Source organism: Ostrinia nubilalis, chromosome 2 (assembly GCF_963855985.1).
Source record: "Ostrinia nubilalis chromosome 2, ilOstNubi1.1, whole genome shotgun sequence".
In the NCBI taxonomy this organism is placed as follows: Eukaryota; Metazoa; Arthropoda; class Insecta; order Lepidoptera; family Crambidae; genus Ostrinia; species Ostrinia nubilalis.
Window position 1 is genome coordinate 1,492,814 of NC_087089.1, and position 22,850 is coordinate 1,515,663.

The following is a 22,850-nucleotide window of genomic DNA, read 5'->3' on the forward strand; positions in this document are numbered from 1 at the left end:
CAAGAGTGGAAAGTAAACATAGGATTCATGTTATTTATTTACGTGCAAAATGTAAGTAAGTAAATGATAAAAGTGGAACGCCGAGCTATTTCCAAAACCCGTCCAATATTATAATACAATTTGGCTGCGACAATTACAATACAGAACATCTCCCAAATCGATGTGCATACAATATTATAATACAATACTAGTAAGTAAGAGGTTATGATAACAATATTGCTATCAATAAGTTTATAGAATTGGTCCGCCAGGAATAATTGTTCTTACATAAAGATTTGTGTCATTTAGAACCTAGAAAGTATTTTTTCGGCACTGTTGATCTAACGGCGAACAATGTATGGAGAACGAACATTGTCCTTTCCTGCCTTTTACAAGGAAGCACTATTTTCGGGGGTTTTCCCGAGTAGATTTTGTTTTGTCACCTGGATGAAAAGAATCCTGATTTTCACGTAGCGTAAGCGTAGCGTATTTTCGCTTTAAAAGTGTACTTTAAAGCATTTGTAAATCTGGATGCGGTCTGCGGTCAAGTCAAAATTAAGCAGCCCGCACCTGTCAGCTTGCGTTTTGCTCGTGCCCGCATTGTCAGATCGCATCAAAACAAAAGATTGACAATTGAAGGGGTGAGTAGACTAAGGTCTTAACTAACAAAATGAGTTATGAGTGTTTGAAAATGTTAATCTGCTCACACCACATTTGAATCCGGAAATGTATGAATGCTTGTCAGATAACACCTTTGTTAAGGTTTGACACGTAACAAAATTGCGTGTTTTGAGCTCATTAGTCGATTTTATCATCACTTAAAACCTATGTGTTCATGCAAAAAAGTCGATTCTTCAGTTTTGTCAGATAACACCTTTGTCCACTCACCCCTTCAATTGTTCATACATAATGCGGGGTGCGTTCACTTTGACAGAAAAAATGAATCTAATGACTTTTTTGTCTAGAATATTGGCATGGACGAAAGTTACTCACCCTCTGATACCGTAAGAGGTAGTCGATGAGCACGTCCTTCTTCTTGTCCTTCTCCTCCTGGTGGCAGACGCCCACATTCAGCCCCATGATGATGGTGCGCAGTAGACCGCCCTCGAACGCGTCCCAGAGGAACTTGGGCGTGTAGCACATGATCGCCTGCAAAATAAGTAAAACATATTAAAAACTCCTAAAAATTATTGCACAGCGTGCTATGGAGAGGACTGTGCTCGGTGTTTCTCTACGAGATCGAATCAGAAATGAGGAGATCCGTAAACGAACTAAAGTCGCTGACATAGCCCAACGGATTGGTAAGCTGAAGTGGCAATGGGCAGGGCATGTATGCAGAACTGACGGCCGATGGGGCAGCAAGGTTCTGGAGTGGAGGCCACGTACCGGAAAGCGCAACGTAGGATACCCACCCACAAGGTGGACCGACGACCTCATAAAGGTAGCGGGACGGCGCTGGATGCAGGCCGCCACCAACCGGCCATTGTGGAAATCATTGGGGGAGGCCTATGGCTGAAATGATGATGATGATGATTAAAAACTTCCTAAGAACAGAGATGGTTCATCATCATCATCATCATCATCTGAAATCAGCCTCCTTCATTACTGGACGTCAATAATGCCAATAACCTCGTTCTCCTAACAACTTCTTTCACAATATCCTATATCAGTCGTACCATTGATACGACGGGACCCAGTCTACATTAAAATAAATAATTAAATCCCCTAAATTTTGATACAAGGCCCGTCAAAGACCAGCATCTACCAGAAGAGTTCATAAAGTCGCAATTTTCAGCGCACGGAGATAAAAATACCTACGAGTATATTGAAAATGCACGCATGGCAAGAAACAGAGCATTTTTGGTTAGAAGCTTTATGAATTCGACACCTGCGAGAAACTAGGTAAAGCACACAAAGCTCGTCGCAGTCAGAAGCATACGGTACACGGAGTGCAATGAATTTTATAGTACGGCTCCTGCTACTACTCCTGTGACGTATAAAGGAATGGGCAAGTCTGTTTTTAGACTTTAGTCCTTTGATATTGTGAAAGAAGTTGTTAGAAACGAAAAAACAGGACACATAAAATGAAATTTCCAGTTATCCTAAATGTATATTTAGCTACGGTAACCAGTGATTTAGTAAGAAAACTATGAGTCAGGAAGGATATACTTGTATAAATATTTAGTTGCTCAATTCATTTCCATAATAATATTGTGAGTCATTTACAAGGAACACCGTCACTTATAAAAGCAAACATGTAAGCTACTAATTAGATGTGCAGTTTAAACCAATATAAAACAAATTGACCATTTCACAAAGCAACAATAGCGCTGGGTTCTAAATATTTTAAAACATCAGTCGTGCTACACACTTTCAATTGTTTTGTTTTAAACAATGACCCGATACAAAGCAGAGCATCACTACTTCGCCAGACGAGGCCTACATTTTCATAACAGAACTCTAAATTCGAACACAAGTGTGTAGAATGACGTACGAATCGCCATAAACGGCAGTGGGTCAACCAGGACAGAGGTTTTACGGTAACGACGTCACTATTTAGCACCGTCTGGGTTACCGTTACGTCCAAAGAACCGATTGGACACATAAGATTTCGTGATTGCGTGGTTCGAGGACAATTTTGTGTCTGTGTCAGTGCCCAGTGACGAATAACCTTGAGGCACACGTGGCTACACAGATAATAAATGCTCAACCAGTTGCTGTGGAGCTATGATTATGATAAGTACTAGGTACCTACCTACTTATTTATGAATCTAAGACTGAAGTACATACCTATTACTATTATAAAACCTAATATTAGCTGGAAAACTTTCTTGCTCGTGTACATAGGTATACTTAAATAACTGAGCTGTTGTACATTATGTTGATACTAAAATTACTAGCAATTATTTAGATATTAATATCAACCTACATGAGACGTTCGAAAATACATATATTCTCGAGCAGTCGATACAACGTAACTCGAGCGATCCATGCATATCAATGAATATTATAATTTGCTATGCAACCGCCACTTGAAGCGAACGCTTAAGCCTGCTTCAGGTTGCGATCCATTATACAGGATGTAATATAAAATAGACCTAGGGCATTACGTAATCATATAGCAGCCTCTTTTTAATCGACTTCAACAAAAGGAGGAGTTTCTCAATTCGGTTCGTATGTTTTTCCATTAGACCAATTGGAAACATTGCAAAAATGAAATCATATTCATTCGAAGATACAGCATATTACACCTATGCGCAATAATATAATCTATCTGCTGAATAAAAGAGATCGACTCTCTGTACCTGAGATCCTGGGCTCGATTGCCATAAGGATATACAAATTACATAGTCTCACAGATTTCAGTCAAACTGATTTTCTCAAAAAAATAATAGCGTGCTTCGGTAGGGCTATCCTTTGGTACAGTTTAGTCATGCCAGACGACGATGACTCATTAAAGATACAAGGATTGTACAATTAAAAGAAGAAGATATAGTACAGCTTACCTGGAAGAACAGTACGAAACACACCCACTGGTAGTAGGTATAGTACTTCTTCTCCTGCGAACCGTCATATTCGTTGGCGATACCTGGATGCGCTACCTCTTTGCCAACCTGCAACAAACAGAAAACTATAATAGCAGAAAATGCGCGTATTTAATAGTTCATATTTCTCAATTTTAACCAACCATACATAAACCAAAGACACTGGACGCAGTCCGCTACCAACCGGGCAACATGAAAAGCATTGGGGGAGGCCTATGTTCAGCAGTGGACTATGGCTGAGATGATGATGAATCATAAACCAAAACTATAAGCGATTTTTATTAGCTATCGGCATTAGAAACAAAATATTTTGAGAATACAGTAGGTAATTTTTTTTTTTTTAATTTTTTCAACGCTAAATGGCAATGCCAGATTTTGTATGGAAGGTGGCGTCTTTTTTTTTTCGCGCGGCCATCGACTAAACTTTGTTTTTTGATTACAAAATAGTGTAATAAACCAAACTTACTATGGCATGTATACCTCTAAACTCAGTCTGAACTGAGTTACGAACATTAGAAGTTTGATGATTTTCATACTAGATTTGCTTTTTGCGCGCAAGTTTTGTAAGAAATTGCAACAAAATATTGCGCAATTTTTTTTATTGCGCTGATTTTGCTCCATACTGATGTCTGGAGCCTTTAATGGATGGTATTGTTTGTTTACACATACAATGTCACTATTTTGTTGCAATTTCTTACAAAACTTGCGCGCAAAAAGCAAATCTAGTATGAAAATCATCAAACTTCTAATGCTCGTAACTCAGTTCAGACTGAGTTTAGAGGTATACATGTCATAGTAAGTTTGGTTTATTACACTATTTTGTTATCAAAAAACAAGGTTTGGTCGATGGCCGCGCGAAAAAAAAAAGACGCCAATTTCCGGCATTGTCTTTTGTCAAGGATAAAAATATTGATAAGTTAACTACATTCGTATCTCAAACAGTATAGTTCAATGAACTTAAGTACAATAATCTTAATGTGAAAACTTCTACCATCATAGAATAACATTTCATATCAAAATTTCAATTATAGAAACTATAATCGAAGCCAATCATAAGAACAGGTCGTAAACACCATTATACAAAGAAATAGGATTTCTCAATTTCATGCCATACATAAAACAACAGATGACGAATTAAATCGTTGATGGAAGTAAATAACTGATATGAAAGTCAATTCCTGATACATTATTTAAATGGCAACGTTTTTCAATAGTTCGATGTGAAGGAAAGAGACAAACACTCCGATAGCTTCGCTTCATTCCATAATTCATAGTCAGGTGAGGTCAAAACATAAACATAAGGAGACCACTGTTAGTATTGCTCAAATACTTATGAAGTAGAAGTGAAAAACGCAAATAATAAAGCACTTGAAATGTTACTACATTAAGGTAACGAAAGATATAAAAAAATGCTTGTGCTCATCACACTAAAATGTTTCTCCACCCACTACGAACATAACCGCTAATGGCACTGAAGCCCAGTTCATGAACTACTAGACTAGTCCAAGCAGCCATCAAACACAATCCAATTCCTAACTAGATAAACGCAATCAAAATAGCGCTGCATCCACTAAAAATATACATCCAGAAAAGGAAAACGAAACAATGCCAAAGATAGAAGCTAGGGCAACGGAATGTGCAATCCAAAAGTCGATGACCAAACGATCGCTTTAAATTCAATCTGATTAATTAAATCCTAGCCAGTACCAGTGATTCACCAGATCACCAGCCCTGCATATTTCTCGCATCATGACCAAAAAGGAAGTGGGCTGTTACTCACAATGCGCCCAGGAGTGAGGTCAATTGGTGTCGTTTAGGCACAGATTTGCAAGCTTTATTGAGCGAATCCTTCCATTTCAATTCAGAACTCTAGCAACAAGAATTCAAGCTTCATTTGCTACAAAAGAAGTATTGTCAATTGTAGAAAATTGCTGCCGACAAAGATCAGCAATTTTGATGAAATATATCAGGCCTTGATCAAATACCAAGCGTTCGTAGAATTCTATTGTCGGCTGATTTAGAGTAATATCAATAAAGCTGGAGCTGAAGAAAGTCTTAATCATAAAGTCATAATCTTGCGTCAAGAATAAAAAAAATCATCTTGAAATAAGACGACATTAATTCATACCAGACACAATAGTTTATGATTCACAGCAGTTGCATCTTAAAGAGCTATTAACCTCTGTCGTCACTTTTGCAAGGAAACGATCACACGACAATGACGTAAGCAGTGGAAATACACCTTCCTTTGACGGGCGCGGACATGATCACTTGAGTTACCGTTAGGTCCTTAACGTGGGAGCAATTGAGCACGCACATTGACTTACAAGACTTGATCATCAAACTGGATCCTAATAAGAATAAACGTTCTCCAATATCTTTAAAAAATCTCACAATGCTTAAGAACATGACCCTTTTGTAAGTGCTAAATTAATCAGTAGAAGTATTTTTAAAGCCCAATAACTATAAAAACTTTCTTGATAGCAATAACACGAGTCTCATCAACGGATTACACGTTATGAAATTGTTAATTGTAAATTATAATCCGTAGGCAATTATTGCAGAACCTTGACTCACAAATGGGCTTGACGAACACTGACATACCATTATAAGTGCAACCATTTACTGATATAACTAAGACTTTATACTATCTGAATAAAGTTATATATCATGAAGATAACCTTTCAAATATGTGCAGACTGCGCGGCGATCCCAAACAGAGTATCTTCTGTAATCAACGATCATATCGTTGACTGTAGTACAAAGGTACTACTTAATAAGCAGCAATTATAATTTCTGTAGTAGTGTAATTAGCCAATAAGTGATCTTTATAAAATAATCAAGATATAGGTTCATTACATTCTGCTTTGACTCTTAAAACCAAGACAAACGATTAAAAACCTTTGAGCCAAGCCAAGGCAAATAAGACACTAATATTTTCCATAAATTATAAAAATCTAAATGCCCCATAAAATAGCAATTCCACTTGAAGTAAACACCTAAAACATCAATAAAAACTATGTTGTTTTTTAATTCATTACCAAATTAACGTCACCTCACGCATGTGACCCAACGCCGAATGTTTTCAAACAAGTCACAATGGACCGTAACTTGTTTGATGTATTCATTTGACACACTGACCAAATTCGTGAATAAATTACACTTTAGATTTATTTATTGGCTTTTAATGTCCACACGGATTGAGCTGTTGACCTTTTGTTAATAGGTATTAAACGAAGGGAACCATCGAAGAAGGATATTGGTGATGATTTTTGAAAGTCCTTTTGTGACAGACCGAAATTGACACGCGTGAAGTCATGGGCAAAATCTAGTATAATACAGGTGTCCGTAAACAAACTACTAACGCTACCCAAATCACCTTGATGTACTCGTATGTTTCGCGATTTTGAATAGCTTGTTACGATTTTTTGGAATAAGGAAGAGAAATTGTAAAAAAAACGTCATAAAATGGAAAACTAATTATATCAAAATCGTTTGTTAATATGCTCTACCTCTGGGTTTCGTCTTGACCCAATTTTTTAGGATAATCTTTAGACCAGAGGCATTATTATGCTTTATTATTATTTCGATGCCTGCAATGCTTTGTAATAATATGCATCTAAAAATGAAGCTCTTTAAAAGAACATTTACGAAAATCATGAAGACATAATAATAGCCGTATGTTGACCCAACCCTATACTTATTCCGATTTGGGTTACGATGCAGATATAAGGACTCGTGCAAATAATGACACTTCGTAAGAACCATAATGGTACCATTATCACTGATACGCTAAAAGGACGCTAAAACAGCCCAGTCACGAACATAACAACAATAATAACAAAGAAATTGAGAGTCTCAATTACAAGGCCCTCTGGCTGGTAGCCAAAGATAATGTAGACAGAGAAAATGTATAATTTAAGGCTAACAAAACATACAAAAATGATATGGATACACCTGGTTGAAGGCGTACAAGTGAAATCGGTAAATGTTTGGTTCAATTGATAAGTAGGTGGATGGAAACTTTTGGTATGTATTAGTTGGTAAAGATAGGGATAAGGTAAATAAGTTGGCCAAATAAGGAAAGACGGATATAAATGTATTTAGACTCGGAAAAAGACAAACCTACGTCACTTAGGTACTTGATGTTGTTTTCGTCTAATATCATTGTAGAATTTATATTTTTGTGTCACTTTTATAAAAATTAGCTTGGAATTCGAATCGTACTGTAGGGTAAGCGCGGCTGCCGTACAAAAAAAACACCTAACTTAAACCTTATGTAATAACTAATAACAGTAAAATAGACAAAGACCAGGACGCAGGACCGGTCGCTGTAGAAGTCTGGCCAGGACACAGGACAGGTAATTGAAATCCTTGGGAAAGGCCTTTGTCCAGCAGTGGACGTCATTTGGCTGAAACGAATAAACGAAGGCAAAGACCACCATCCTACGTTGGTGGTATTTGCCTGAATTTAAATAAACATGGCAAATTAGTCAACCGGGGCACGATCGTTAATATCAATAGCAGACCCGAAGCTATCCCGTCTTGTGCTAGATTCCTCAATCGGAGCACAATTGGACCTGTTATGAATCATTACGAGAGAGTAAAGGTCACACGAGTAATAGACAAAGAACAACACAGTGGAATTTTAACGTAGAATCATAATTACAATACTTCAAGTAATACGTAATTAATTTACATAAAATATGAACGATATCATTATTAAATGACTAAAGGTCAAATAGTTATTAAGGCCTTGAATGTTTTAGCAAACCAAGATATGCTAAAAGATAGATAGGTAAGCAATTAACAATTCTTTAATATTTGCATGAAACTTACAATTATGTGTACGAATAATTAAACAAAGCAAGATAACTTGTTAGAAAGACAAAAACTTCTTCTCAAAGAGGAAATGTATGTAAAAATGTAAAGGATTTATTAGATCGTATTTAAAACACGTGGATAATTACAGAAGATCATTTCGAATTCCGTGGTCAGAAGAAATGTCGATGATATTCCAAAATTCTAAGATCGATCTTTTTCTTGAAAGATTTAGACGATAGAACTCATGAAATGGGACACAAAGATGTTATAAACGATTAAATAGGACTATCAGCCAGATAATGAGGGCTTATTAAGGTTAAACGACAATTACTGGACCATTATGGAAATCTATAAGTACGGCCATCACTACATTGTCAATCTTCTTCAATTATGAATTATGAGTAGTAAGTAGCCCTTCCAACGGTGACCTGAATTTGGATGATCCTTACTATCAATTACGCTGCTTAAGATCATAATGAAGGTGACATTAATTAGAATATTAATCGTAGTAGCTAATCGGCCTCCTTTATCCGTTTTAACTAAGACATTAGATACAATTAACAACATTAGACTACTAATTAGAAATTCTTAAAGTACGTTTCTTGAGGTATAACCCTTATTGCTGTCGCAAAGCCATGATGACTGTGTCAATTCATCGAGCAATTGGTATACTAATATTTATAACCGTTTGCGTAAATCCGACTCAAAGTAAAGTCATGCCTGTATTATTTATCAATTTACATACACATAATATCTAGCGTCTTAGTCACCTAAGGTTGAGTGTTTCAAAAGGGCGCCGCATACTTAAGTTATTTCAGTATTAAATGAAGTACAATCATTACATTCAGTGAAGAAATCCATTAAGAAATTTCTTTAGACAGCACTAGCCTAGAAACTAAATAGTTAGTAGTAGCATCTCTGTTTTTACATTATTATGAATTTGGATTGATCTTCCACATAACGATGTTACGGAAAACACACGATAAGAATCAGGTTTCTTACTCATTAAGTAGGATACAAATAATTGTGGACCAAACATACCTCCCTGGCGAACGCGTCTGGCATCGTAAACGTCGAAGTGATCCAACAGAAAGTGTTGACCACATTCGTCGGCAACCCACTCACGATGCACTGAATCGGCTGCCCCACGTACTGCGTTGCTGTGATGATGATTGAGCAAGTGAGCAGCAGTACTGTCGTGAACACATTGTGCAGTCTAAACACAGCATTGTCAGTCTTGATCGGGTTGTACTTGAAGTACACGCTCAAACCGCCCAGTAGCTTGAACATCTTGGCTCTTGTTTGGTTTTACTCAGTAATCATATTATTAAAGGAAGTCAACTGAGGAATGTCCTTAACATTAGGTTCTAAATCAGTCTTTGTAGATAGTGGAATGTCGAGATTATTGTCGAGATTGCTTGTTTCGGTACCTGGAACAAAAGGAAAAACTTGTTAGGAATCAATTCAATGAATTTTAAGCAAATACATGCTTAATTTATTCTAGGATCCAAGTACAAAAGTGGAATGACCTGACACAAAAAATCTCTCCATGAATTATAATTGAGTTAATTGCCATTTTAAACTCTATTAAATACTAGAAATTATGCAATGACTTAGGGTGATGCCCTATGGCACACAGATGTCGATTGATTAGGGTACTAAGTAGTCTTAATACGGCATTAAAAACACAGAACCTACCGCAAGTAGGAAATAATTTGTAACTGTCCATTTACTAGCACTAACTGTTACTTAAATGCCAATAAAAAGAGTCACAATTGAATATAAATCGAAGCCTTGATGAATACATAAACTGTTAATACTGAAGAGGAATGAGACAACATCGTAAAAACTTTAGTGCATTTGCTAGCAACTTACAATGATTGCCTCCATTTGACATGCAATTTAAATTAATACAAGCTGTGGCTTTCGAAATCGCAATAAAACTTCAAAAGCCAGAAGAGGTATAAAGTCTAGATAATGTAATAAGAGTGTTGTAAAACTGGTGCTATTTGCAAGTGATCACTTAATTTAAGAGTCTGGTTCCACATGACAAATTAAACCTGACTTTAATTTCAATCAATTTTGTGACTTCTAACCCGCATTAGGCAAAGAAGTTGAATTAAATTCGAGCATTGCCTATAATACGAGTATGTTCTAACTCTAACTAATGAAACTCGACCTACCAAAGGCTCTGTTCACGAAAATAAATGGATTTTGGAACGGTTTTTCGTGATTTAGGCGTCACTTAGTTCTAATGCAGGAATTTAGTGCTACTGCGTCCACTTCTCTTAAACGTAAAGTCTGCTACTTATATGCCTGGACGTTCACCGACGGGTCGTAAACTTAAATTGAGATTTGCTAGTAAATCACAAATAGATATCCGTTTTCTATGCATTGAGATATTTGAGATATTGCAAGTGCATAGGAATATTTGTGCATGTAAGTGTTTTTGTTGCCAATAAAGATTTATTTATTTATTTATTTATTAGTTTTCTTACTAAATCTTTTAATGGCAATTCGAATACGCAATCGATTCGAACTCGAAAGTTTTTCGTGCTAGCCGTACTGAATTCGTATTTTGTTGATTTATGCTAAATATACAACAATCACGTTGATTAATACCTATGAAATATTAGATACGTTAAATAATTTCTCTTTTATTATATGAATTTGCTATTGAACAGCACTTTCAGATCGATTTCTTCGATGTTATTATGTTTAATGGCTGCATTATACATAAGAAGTGCAATTTATAGATAAACACAAATAATAAACTGAGAATTGTCTGGAACCACAAAGCCAGTTGCACCCACTAGTCTAGGACTCTAGGTGCTGAATAGATAGCTTTATACGACCTAAACCAGGGTGGTCGGTGGTGGTAGTAGATGTGTATACGAGTATTATGAAAATATGTGCAACATCGATATCTAAAATATAAATTCACTCGGTAAATATGGAGAAGTGACAATTTTAACTGTCTACTACGGTTCATGAGATAAGCCCGCTGACAGATAGAAAGCACGGGAGGATAGTCAAGGCAAGCAAGGCGTCCTATTGGCACCCTTTGGTACCAACCACAAAAAAGTCATGTTGAAACTATTAGGCACTACATGGTCTGGTCGCTTATGTAGTCTATTCGTAAGACCTGCTTCATACCCAGAAGTTCTGGGTTTGATTCAAAGTGTAAGCAGATAAGTCTGCCTGGCCAGCTACCATCTTACCTAAGTCTGTCGCCATAACAACAGCATTATTGTGTTCCGACAGAATAGCCAGTTCGCTTCCACCTTTGGCCTGATCATCACTTTCCATCAGGTGAGATGTAGGCTAAGAGCCTCCTTGTGGATAAAAAGAATGGCCTACTAAACCCTTTGTCTATCTTATGAAACCACCACACAGTTACACCTCCACAACAACCGCTAGTCGCATCGCATGACAACGCCTCACGCACTCACCGATTTCCATACACATGCAACAATCGTGCAACTTGACATGCTATGGCTATAATGCTTGACCATTTAATGTAGTAAAACATGGGAATACGTGACCATGATCATTATGAGCTCATTTGGGTTTTGTTTTGAAATTATTTCGACTAAAACTTGGGGCAAAAGGTGTTTGCAATTAATAGATAATTGGAGGATGGCATATTGATATCATCAATAAAATTTTCATAATATTATGTTGTTCCAAAGTGGTGGTAGGGCAAGCTATATTAGGGACGCGTACAAGTGCCCTGTAAAGGGTCTAAGTAATGATAATGTTTTGATTTTATCATGACATTGTCGAAATGGAGTGGTCACATAGGAGGGGAGTTGGTGAATCTGTCTACTTGAAATACAAAATGCCTGCTCGTTTTGGAAAAATAGAACTACCTGATAGTAACACTACATGAGTAGTTACAACACATCATTCTTTTAACAATACATTTAATCAAGCTACGCCCCCACAATAAGTAAACATTTGTAATACAGGTGTAGAGCCAACGAATAAATATAGCACAAAGTAGCGCATCGTCTTGGTGAGAATGTACATCGAACACATACCTATACCTACAAATATATTATGTCATGCCGAATCTGACCGACTTCAACCACGTGGGTAAAACACAAACACATGTGTAAACAGACGGCGCCCCACCTGTGCAGGTCAACGACCTGTTATCACGACGAGGCCGGCCGTACTTGAGGAGGGCTGTTGATAATAATTTATGCAAATTGAGTTAAAGCTTTGATAAACATGATAGAGTAAGGAAAACATCACTTTAAATACCTACTGTAGCACCTTACATTGACTTAAAAAAGATGCGATTTTGCGAAAAAAGCACATGTAGATTAATGTGATATAATAGTTTGATGTAATTTTGACTATAGACTACATATTTCTGAGTTATCAAAGGAATTATCTTGAATTTTCAGTCTTATTTAAATAGTTAGTACGTATTGACTTAGGATTTTGAAAGCTTTCTAGTCTTTTTCTTCTGTTTTTCTTCCATAAAAATGTTAATATATTGGTTTTTTTTTAAACTCAGTTGTAATAACAAAAACAAAAACTTACTCCATGTGGTAGAGCTCATGGTCATGGGCACTTATTTTTGCGAGAAATGTAACCATAAGCCGTGTCCACTCAGCCATGTGCTCGAAGATTGGTTACGGTCTAAAATTACGCTGCATCCTACTTTGACCGCTTAACCAAACTTCTCTCAAATGGAAATTACTTCAAACCACATCCGACCTCTTAACGACTGTGGTACTTAAATACCTAAAACGAAGTGAGGATGTGGAAGAAAGCAGTTATCTGAGCGATCAAACGATACTAGCAATAACAAATTAATTGAGTAAGAAGGATATTTAAACAAACTGTTTTTATTTTAAGAACTTCAAAGGTAGTGAAAAAATCTCAAAGAAAAACTTTACTTCAAAAAACTTAACGATTGGGCTTAGTGATTAGTGGTATGTAAAAAATTTAGTTTATTTTATACAACAATAAGGGCTCTCCAAAGCTTCAGACTATAAAAACCAAATGTAAATTCAGCGTAAATTCAACCAAAACTTTCCTAAGATAAGGCCCGCATGATGCTGCTACATTATTCAAACGTAGGTAGGTATACTAATTAATCTGGTGCAACAACAACAAAGCTAATGTAATATACAACGGACGTTAACATTAAAAAAACATTATTTGTAAAAAAGACAAATTTTCCATTCATAAAAACTCAATATCCACAGTTATCCATATTGTGTCCTATACCTACACGTTTGGGGGAAAGTGATAGGCAGTTATAATAAATGATCTAAGCCAGTAGTTCCCAAAGTTGTCTGGGCTACGCTACGACTCATCTACATAATACAAGTTTCCAAACTCGGGACCCACGTATAGGAAATTTCGCCCGCTGCCCAGCGGTTGGATCGGTAGGGGTGGTACTGTGTCGTTCTACAGGCAAGGCCCACTCAATGTTCGCTCGCGACCCACCACTGGGTCGCGACCCATAGTTTGGGAAACCCTGATCTAAGCAATATACGTGCTGGAATTTTACAAAAGGACGCAGATATCTGATAGCACCATCACTGCAGAAGCACCTTGCTTTGCAACGCTACTGAATGGCCGATTGTTCCGATGTTTTGACTGCACGCGTGTGAACATCTCCGCCGACCCACTCTCACTGTATTGTTCATTAATCAAGCCCTAATTAGATTTTATCTTGTGACATAATCATTCGAAAATATTCATAAAATTAACCAGACTACATAGAGCCAATTCAGACAAAAGCATAAGAAATAGTGTACTTAATCAAAAATTACCAAGATGAATTCATAATTCCATGAAATACACTGGACCGCAAAGAAAAACGGTAGATTAGAATATCTTCTATACCTATCTTCAGTACCTGACCTATCTTTATGAAACAAAATACCGGAATTTGCAATGGAATTTCCCGGCTTTTATCTTCCTCAATATGCATGTTTTATACATATAAACCCTTTCTCTTGAATCACTCTATTTAAAAAAAAAAACGCATCAAAATCCGTTGCATAGTTTTTAAAATCTAAGCATACATAGGGACAGACAGACAGGAAAGTGACTTTGTTTTATAATATGAAGTGATTTATTAAAAATAAAAAGCTTTAATTAATTTACTCTTGCTTTAATTGCATACATCAGGTGTTTCTAAAAATATTGAAAATTTTCTAACCGACCGAAGGTTTTCTTTCTTTGAGGTCCAGTGTATCCCAACTAATATTATAAATGCGAAAGTAACTCTGTCTGTCTGTCTGTCTGTTACGCTTTCCCGCTTAAACCTCGCAACCGATTTTGATGAAATTTGGCATAGAGATAGTTTGAGTCCCGGGAAAGAACATAGGATAGTTTTTATCCCGGTTTTTGAAACAGGGACGCGCGCGATAAAGTTTTTCTGTGACAGACAAAATTCCACGCGGGCGAAGCCGCGGGCGGAAAGCTAGTTATGAATTATGAAAGTTTAGGAAACGGCTACAATACTAAACAGCTGAATAACCAAATAAATAACTTACCAATGGAATCTCAATATTTGTACGGTTTCGACGAAAGTGCATCCTATTAGAGCAACAACAGAACTGTCACCAAACTATGTGTATTAACACCTTTATACCTCTAAAAGGAAACTGTCACCAAGTGCGTGACTGAAAAGTTAGCAGACTTTCTATAAGTTAAGTGTTATTGTTGGCACCATTAAGAAAAGTCAATAAAAATATGGCTCAGACAACAATAGAGAATGAAATAAATAAATCCCATTGTTAAGAGTTGGCTGGTGATGTTCAATTCAGCAATTTATGATCAATTTTAAAAGTTTAGGCCATATGACTCTGAAACACAGGAGTTCTATTAACTAAAATAGTGTATAGAGTGACCCATTCCATAAGTTATATCGAATACTTAACCCATTTAGACCGATAATTATTTTTGTAAATAAAAATTGATTTTTCAGCAAAAACTTACAAAGGGAAGCCTAAAAATCATGAAAAAAATATTTAAAAAAATAATACATAAATAGGGGGCCGTGGGGAGCCCGTACCATATAGGGTACAGTAGGTCTATAAGCAAGAAAAACATAGTTGTTGTTCAAAGAAGATTTTTATTTATTTTTGTATGATATAAAATAAAAATGAAATCGTATAATCACTAGTACCACACTTGGCATATTTTGTAAGACGTTTTCTGTGATACTAACCACATTTAGTTCTTTTTTCCTACCTTCTCCGAAGTTAGTGAGGATAGCTGAAGAAGACCTGGCTTCTTCTGATTTGTTACGTTTAGTGCTATCCATAATCGCATTTAGCAACACGACGATGGAAATTTAGCAAATCCATCGAAGAAAACTCTGAGAGTTATTATTTACATTGCCACTATCTTTATCGCCTAAATCTTCGGCAGTCTAATCATCATTAGCGGTCATCTGACAAGACAGCAGTAGAAAATTACCAAAATTGCTTTATGTTTGCTGAAATTATCAAAATTTTCATGATTTATGGCAATAAAGTGAAGCATCAATTGCCTAAAACAAATAAAAATAATAAAAATCAAATTATATTTTTTCACACGATTTGCTCATGCATAGACCTTCTGTACCTTATACGGTACACCTATTTTAGACTGGAATAAACCGTATAAAAATAATCTCAATAATATTTTTTTTGTAGTCATGATATCTATTGTACTCTATTTTTTAAAATAAAGTTGATAAATAACATAATTTACCATGAATAATAAGAAATTATACCTTCTTAAATACATTGTAAATATTTTTTTTGTTTTCTGTCGAGGAATTTCATAAATATTTCCGAAACCACTTGTTAAAACATATTTTTAAATATTTTTATGTAAAATAATCACTTTAAGCTTACTGTCACAATCATTTTTACAAATTAATAACAGTTTGGTACTTCGAAATATTTTAAAAAAGATACCGTACCACATAGGGTACGGTAGGGCTAAATGGGTTAATAAGATTTAGATTACATAATGGCCACTGCCAACCATTAAAGGTAGAGATAGGTAATTTTTGGTGCAAACAGAAAAAAAAGTTTTGGATTTTATGAAACAATTTTTGTACCATCAAGTTCATCAAAGTTTCTTTATCAGACAGGCAATGTCTTTTACTGTCAATATACACGCAGCCGTAATTGGTACACTCTCAAAAATTCACAAGATATCTTATTACTGGTATTTATTCTGTGCTTTTACTCTAAAGCTGGTGTCACACTGCGGAATAAATCCCTCATGGTTCCCAGAGTGGAAAGACTGAATGCAGCCGGCAAGTTAATTAAAGGAACAATACAATGGCACTTACAATTACAACGGTCTGTGCTAGTTTAATTAAATCTTAAGTTTCGGTGCCTTCTCTGTATGCCAGTTTTGTAGAAAGCAAGCTACTGTGGGGTAAATGCCCCAATGTGATAGATTGTTTTAAAATATTTATTTATCTTTTTGCAAGTAGTCTTTTAAAGTGCTCTAAGATACAGGCAGGCTACTGCCTAGTTTTGACTCCAGTCTCCCACAGATAATATTGAACCAAACTAAAAACTTTATTTGTCGAGAGAAATTAAAAAAAAATAAGAATAAAGCACTTTTATATTAAACTAATACAATTTTATTTCAATTCTGAATGTTAGTGTAAGATATGAACCTGGGTGTTGAAATTAAAAATACTTTTCACACTCATGCGCATGTTAAATGTTATCACGGTTAGCACTGAACTTAGTTAGGGTACCTACATAGAGTTCTGGGAAATTTTCTGCGAATTAACGGAACCGGAAGGAAACTGATATTTTGTATAAAATTATGTAGACATGCTTGCATTCAGTACATTCAACACCGGAAATGATGATGATGAATTTTATCAAAACAGATGCAATTTCAGAGATATTTTCCACAATTTTTTAAAGTTTATGTTGCAATAAATTTACACCCAAATACAAAAATTAAACTACTGTAAATAAAATACCTGCAATAACTCAACCAAACTGAAATCTCACAAATCAATCCTTTCCGTGTAACCGCACAGTATTAACTCAATTTACTTTGTGGATTTTATTTCTAAAGTTGGAATACAACTCTACCTTATAAATCCGTGCCTTGAAGAATACCAGAAACGTGACCAACACCTGGATCGTGAGTTTAAACGACTTAAAAGATCTCCGCCAATACTTGGAAGAAGGAATTAAAGATTGCAACTTAGAAAGGTAATTCGAAATTCCAAAGTGATCGGATACAAGTAGAAGGTATTGGAAAAGAAGGAACACATGAAGCTCGTAACTATGCAATTTTGATAGTTTTGCGAGTGACCTAACTTTAAGAGAAGGCGCACACCGTTGATTTTTCGTCGGCCGATAGTTTAGTCGGGCAGTTGATCAGTATGGGCATATATGGGAGTGCGCACACTACGCCGATTCGATTTGGCCGATTCTTCATACAAATTAAAATCGGCCACAACTATCTGCCAACTAAAAATCAACGGTGTGCGCCTACTCTAATCGTAAGACAACCGGTGTGTTTTGTATAAAGTTTGACAGATTTTGGACGTTTGTTAAAGTAAAAGTAAGATGGTGCAACTCAGCCTTAGCCTCAAGGGCATCTTAACTTTAACCATAACTATAACCGGTGTTTTATATGGACAGATTTTGGACGTTTGTTAAAGTTAAAGTAAGATGGTGCAACGAAACCATAGCCCCAGGTGCACCACCTTAACTTTAATCATAACTCTAACCGGTGTTTTTGTATGGAGGTTAACAAATGTTTGACGTTTGCTATAGTTAAAGTAAGATGGTGCATCTCAGGGTTACAGTGCTAACTTTATAGTGAAGAAGTTAACGAAGCTTGATACCTTTGCGTATTAAAATGCCACATTTTTTAAATTACTCATACTAAACTTTAAAAAAGTTAAAAGTTAAAGGAAAACAAATTAACTTGCCATTCCACAACACGGATTCACAATTGGCATGTGGAGCGTTGGTGTTACGATTACGACCACCATGCGCCTAAAGGGGTGTTATTTTCGAACCAACTAAAATTACAAACTTCTCATCGCTCAGAACTCTCGCCCTTCCATTAACATGTCTTTCTAACATACATTTAGAAAACGCTTCAAGATTATTACTGACTTTAAATGCTTCAGAACCTTTTTTGGAAAGCATGACCTTGCAAGCAGGCAAAACTTTGCTATAAAAGTATTATGAAAATGGAATATCTAATTTAGAATTTTATTTGACTTTCGCGGCATAGATTAACAGTTCATCTAATACATTAATCTCTAAATAGCCACTAGAAATGGCCTCAATAAACGCTAAAATAATTTTAATACTAACTATCTCTTCTTTTCATCGAAGTCATTTCAGCCAAATGACGTCCACTGCTGGACAAATGACACCCCGAAGGATTTCCGTAATGACCGGTCTCTCTCCTTAATCCACTAGGTATTTCCAAGTAAAAGCTTTTATTAAAAATAATGAAATTTTCCCTGAACAGACGTTTTCCACATACTCGTGCATATTCATTGCGAATCCACTTGAACTCGATGCAAAATGAGAGTCCACACAATTTTTAATATCAGCTTCTCGGAACGGACAATAAATTGCTGCGTTAAAAGCCAGCTGGAAACTACTGTTCACTTTAATTACATTTTCCATTTGGTACGATTGTATTAACAAAAAAAACAGGAACAAACATGCAGGAAATTAATAATTCACTGACTTGAATTGCTTTCGTAATCATTTCGACGTAATTAGTTTTGTCGGTCCTTTCTTATTTATCAATACTCAATTGCGTAAATTTTATTTATTGGCTTCAATAGGCCTTGACATTTTTGAAAGTAATGCAGTATGTCTGTTTGTGGCTGAATTTAGGTTTTCAATAACGACAATAAAAACCAAATAAATTCACCGAAATGATAAAAAGATACTTGTAGTTACAACAAAGCAAAGTAGGATCTGAGAGATCAATTGCCATATTTAAGATATTCATAAGTGTGTCAACTAAAAGACGTCCACTACTCCTCAAAGAACTTCTCCGAGCATTTCCATCTTGTGGAAATAAAATAGTTTTAGCCCCTTAGGTTGTGAATCCAAACTTTAGGAAATAAACTCCATTACTGTAACTGGACTGTACGTTAAACCCAAGTTTAAATATCGCACATGCAAATTTTAAATTGACAGCTCTGAAAACAAGCAAATACATGCTGTACGATTTAAGAAATAAAATTCTGAAGCAAAAGTGCCAAACGCATCGCGAAGTTAATTGGAGTCGCTGGCACGCGGGTCAAATGGCACTTAACATTGCTATCGCGTGATTTGCTAGATGACACGGGACTGATGTAATTGGCCAATCAAATTCAGTTTATAATGTATACAAGAGTACAATGATTTATTGACCCGATTATGAAATAAAACCTAAACGTTTGATAAGTATATACTTTCATGGAGTGTTACACAAACAAATGCTACCAAACGCTGATGTCCTGTATTGCATAATTTTCAGTAAGAATCGACTGTTAATATTAGAAACACTTAAGATAATACATTATAATGCTCTGGGAGATCGTAATAAAACACATAATTGAGAAAACACAGATATGGTACACAGATGAACGTTAGTTCGTAGAACTACTTTTATCAGAAGTTAAATGGTACAATAATAGAAAGGGGACCCTTCTGAATTGTCACCGTAACAAATTGCAGTGGCTACGAGTTGTTAAGTGATTAGTAAATCCAAAATAACTCTACAAAATTGCTCCAGAAGAAATATTACGCAAGAAAGCTCATCAAGATAAAATTCTTCAAATTAAGGTTAACTATGGCCTCGTACTGCATCAGAGGACGGTATTAGATAACTATAGGATCATTGTCAGTTACAAGTTAGGGGGAATCCTAAATAAAACAGAAAGATCACTCTCTCCAGGTCGGCCAAGTTTCTAGAGAAGTTCTCTTCTAACGAACTTGTGGGTTATGTTTTGGTAAGAAATCAAACATGCATTGTCGATTTCAGATGATTTCATCTAGGACGGCTTGTACCTATGCATATTTTTTCATTTGAATTTTCACGTTTTAAGTTACACAAAAATACAAGACAGCTGTGTAACAGTATTGTTATGGCCAACAGACTTAGATAAGATAGTGGTAGCCAGGATGACTGTACAAGTCCAAACTTAGTAGAAAATTTTATCCCCACTGGGAAGAGCAAATGATTTTGCTAATGATTTTTTTTCTCTATCCCCTGGAATTCATATTCAAAGAGATTTAATTTAGATTGCATTTAGATTGCTATTGTTTGGAATCTTCTTCGTCTGAATACTTCTGTTGCATGGATTTGGCTGGCGTAACTCTTCAAGCTGTGCCGTGGGTGCGCCGAGGCCGGTTCAAATTGGTCAATTGTGGCCGTCACTGTCAATTGCGGTGATCGGCATCGTCCGTGGTCGGGACGTACTATGCAGATGTACAGTTATCACATCAGGCTGTACATGGTTGTGTTACAATAGCAACTATTATAACTAACATAAGATACCAGTGCTTTTAGCTTAGTGTGTTGTCGTCTGTACAATTGTACTCGGCTATCTTTGAAGCAATTTTTTTATTGTGGGATCATTATTTTAAAAAAAGCAGCAATTCTTGCGCCCCTGTGATTTAGACGATTATCATACTGCACCGCGCTCCGCCGCGGTCCGCGTGGCTTCATACTTCATATAAAGAATCCCGCGCGCAGACGCGTTTTCAGTGTGTTGTGCCGCGCGTGTTTTCTATACAAACTGAGGTACTTGCATACAATGATTAAATCTGTCGTCCCGCGTATCGCGGCGGAGCGCGGTGCAGTGTGATAATCGCCTAAATGTCGTTTTAGTATCTAATCTTGTATCACCTTTGTTTGCAACTTTATAGATTCTGGGTTTAAATAAACCTGTTGCCTGACTATCGGAAAAACAGATGATTTCATATTATCTGGAGCACACGTTTGGTTCTGCCAGTTAACAGGTTCTTTCAAAACAATGGTTTGTTTTTCCCTCGCTTATAAAAGAACAACTGCTACTGGACTTCAAGAGAAAGAAGTATAGCCCGTTCAAACACTTACTTGGGTATTCAATAATTATCAAGACAAATAAGTTCAAAGCCATAACGTTTATTGCATAAATAAATAGGACAAACCCAAAATCAATACGCAATGATGACATTGATTAATTACCTTTTCAATATTATTATAATCTTAATTATAATGAACAAATTAATAAACCTACTACTAATTTGTATAAGGAATCGGCCGGCAACTCATTTGTTAGCCCCAATATCAACTTTATAAACAAAAACAATAGCGGAATAACAAACAAATTAACAAATGTTGTTTATTGTACACTTGTTGAATCAGGAACAGTTTGTTATCAAATCGTTTGTATTGTAAACGATTCTAGTCAATAGAAAGGCATTCCGACTTGGAGGCCTTTTATATTGTGAAATAGGGAAAATAAATCAGTAGTTAATTACAATTTCATCAGATCATTTGTTTATAGATCGACATCTTGTGAAATGTAAACTACAAGAGGCTTACTAACTAACAAAGGGTTACTTATTTGCACACCTATTCTGTTACTTATTTGAGGTAACGCAAAAACATAACATACTTGACCTTCAGATTACCATTTATTAAAGACGTAAACATAATGTTAGTTGTACCAAACAGTTCTTAACGAGTTCTGTTTTAACAGGTTTTAACAGTTTGTTACTCTCAAATCTCAATAGATTTATTTAGTTTAAAATCTTTTAACACTCCTGACCAATTTTCGCCACCACCACATGATCGCCTGCCACCGTGCGGTACGGAACGTTTATTATTTTGCTTACACAAACAATTAAGTTTTGAGCTGTTAAATCTTACGTTTACTTAAAGATTTTAACTGTAAAGTGTGAACCAGTGCATATTGTGTCCAAAATGTGTGTTAACAGAGGTGAATAACAATATCCTGAAGGTTTTTAATCAATTAACAATATCGATCATACCGAAAGTTACCGTCGTTAACTTTATACAGTGAAGTGTTTGGCTGCTACGCGTAAGCGACGTCGATCTCACGGCGCTTAGGACCTTTTTCCCGCGAGCTTAAGCTTGCTTGTTGACGATCGCACTCACTCAGCGAACAAATAAGACGTTCTTGCAGACTTTTGTGTGTTTGGATTTGCACAAATTACCTACCATGAATTGCGCTGGATGTGATAGTCGTTTACTCGACAACGAACATTTAAAATGCAACACTTGCACCTCATTTTTCTGCCTAGCGTGTCTGAGTATTAATAAAGGCAGCGTTTCTGAAATCGACCCAAAACAACTAGCCAAATTGAAGTGCCCTTCCTGCAGCAACGTTACGAGACGCAATAACGACGATAGCTCACCTGTGCGCCCTGGTCATATGGGCGGCATGCTAAAGCCTAACACCACTGGTATTCAAACAAGGAACAACAAGAAAAATATTTCTACCCCGGAGCAGTCTCCTCAAGT

General features: G+C 36.1%; 1 protein-coding gene across 1 annotated transcript in view; it reads right to left on the reverse strand.

Moving 5' to 3' along the window:
* LOC135079380 (innexin inx1) overlaps nucleotides 1–22,850 on the reverse strand; it is a 67,141-nt gene that overhangs the window by 31,614 nt on the left and 12,677 nt on the right. Inside the window, exons 2-4 of the mRNA XM_063974038.1 lie at nucleotides 9,390–9,778; nucleotides 3,486–3,593; nucleotides 973–1,128 (exon numbers count right to left, since the gene is read on the reverse strand). Of these exons, the coding sequence (XP_063830108.1) occupies nucleotides 973–1,128; nucleotides 3,486–3,593; nucleotides 9,390–9,638 (513 nt within the window). The 5' untranslated portion in view covers nucleotides 9,639–9,778. The remainder of the gene's footprint in view (nucleotides 1–972; nucleotides 1,129–3,485; nucleotides 3,594–9,389; nucleotides 9,779–22,850) is intronic.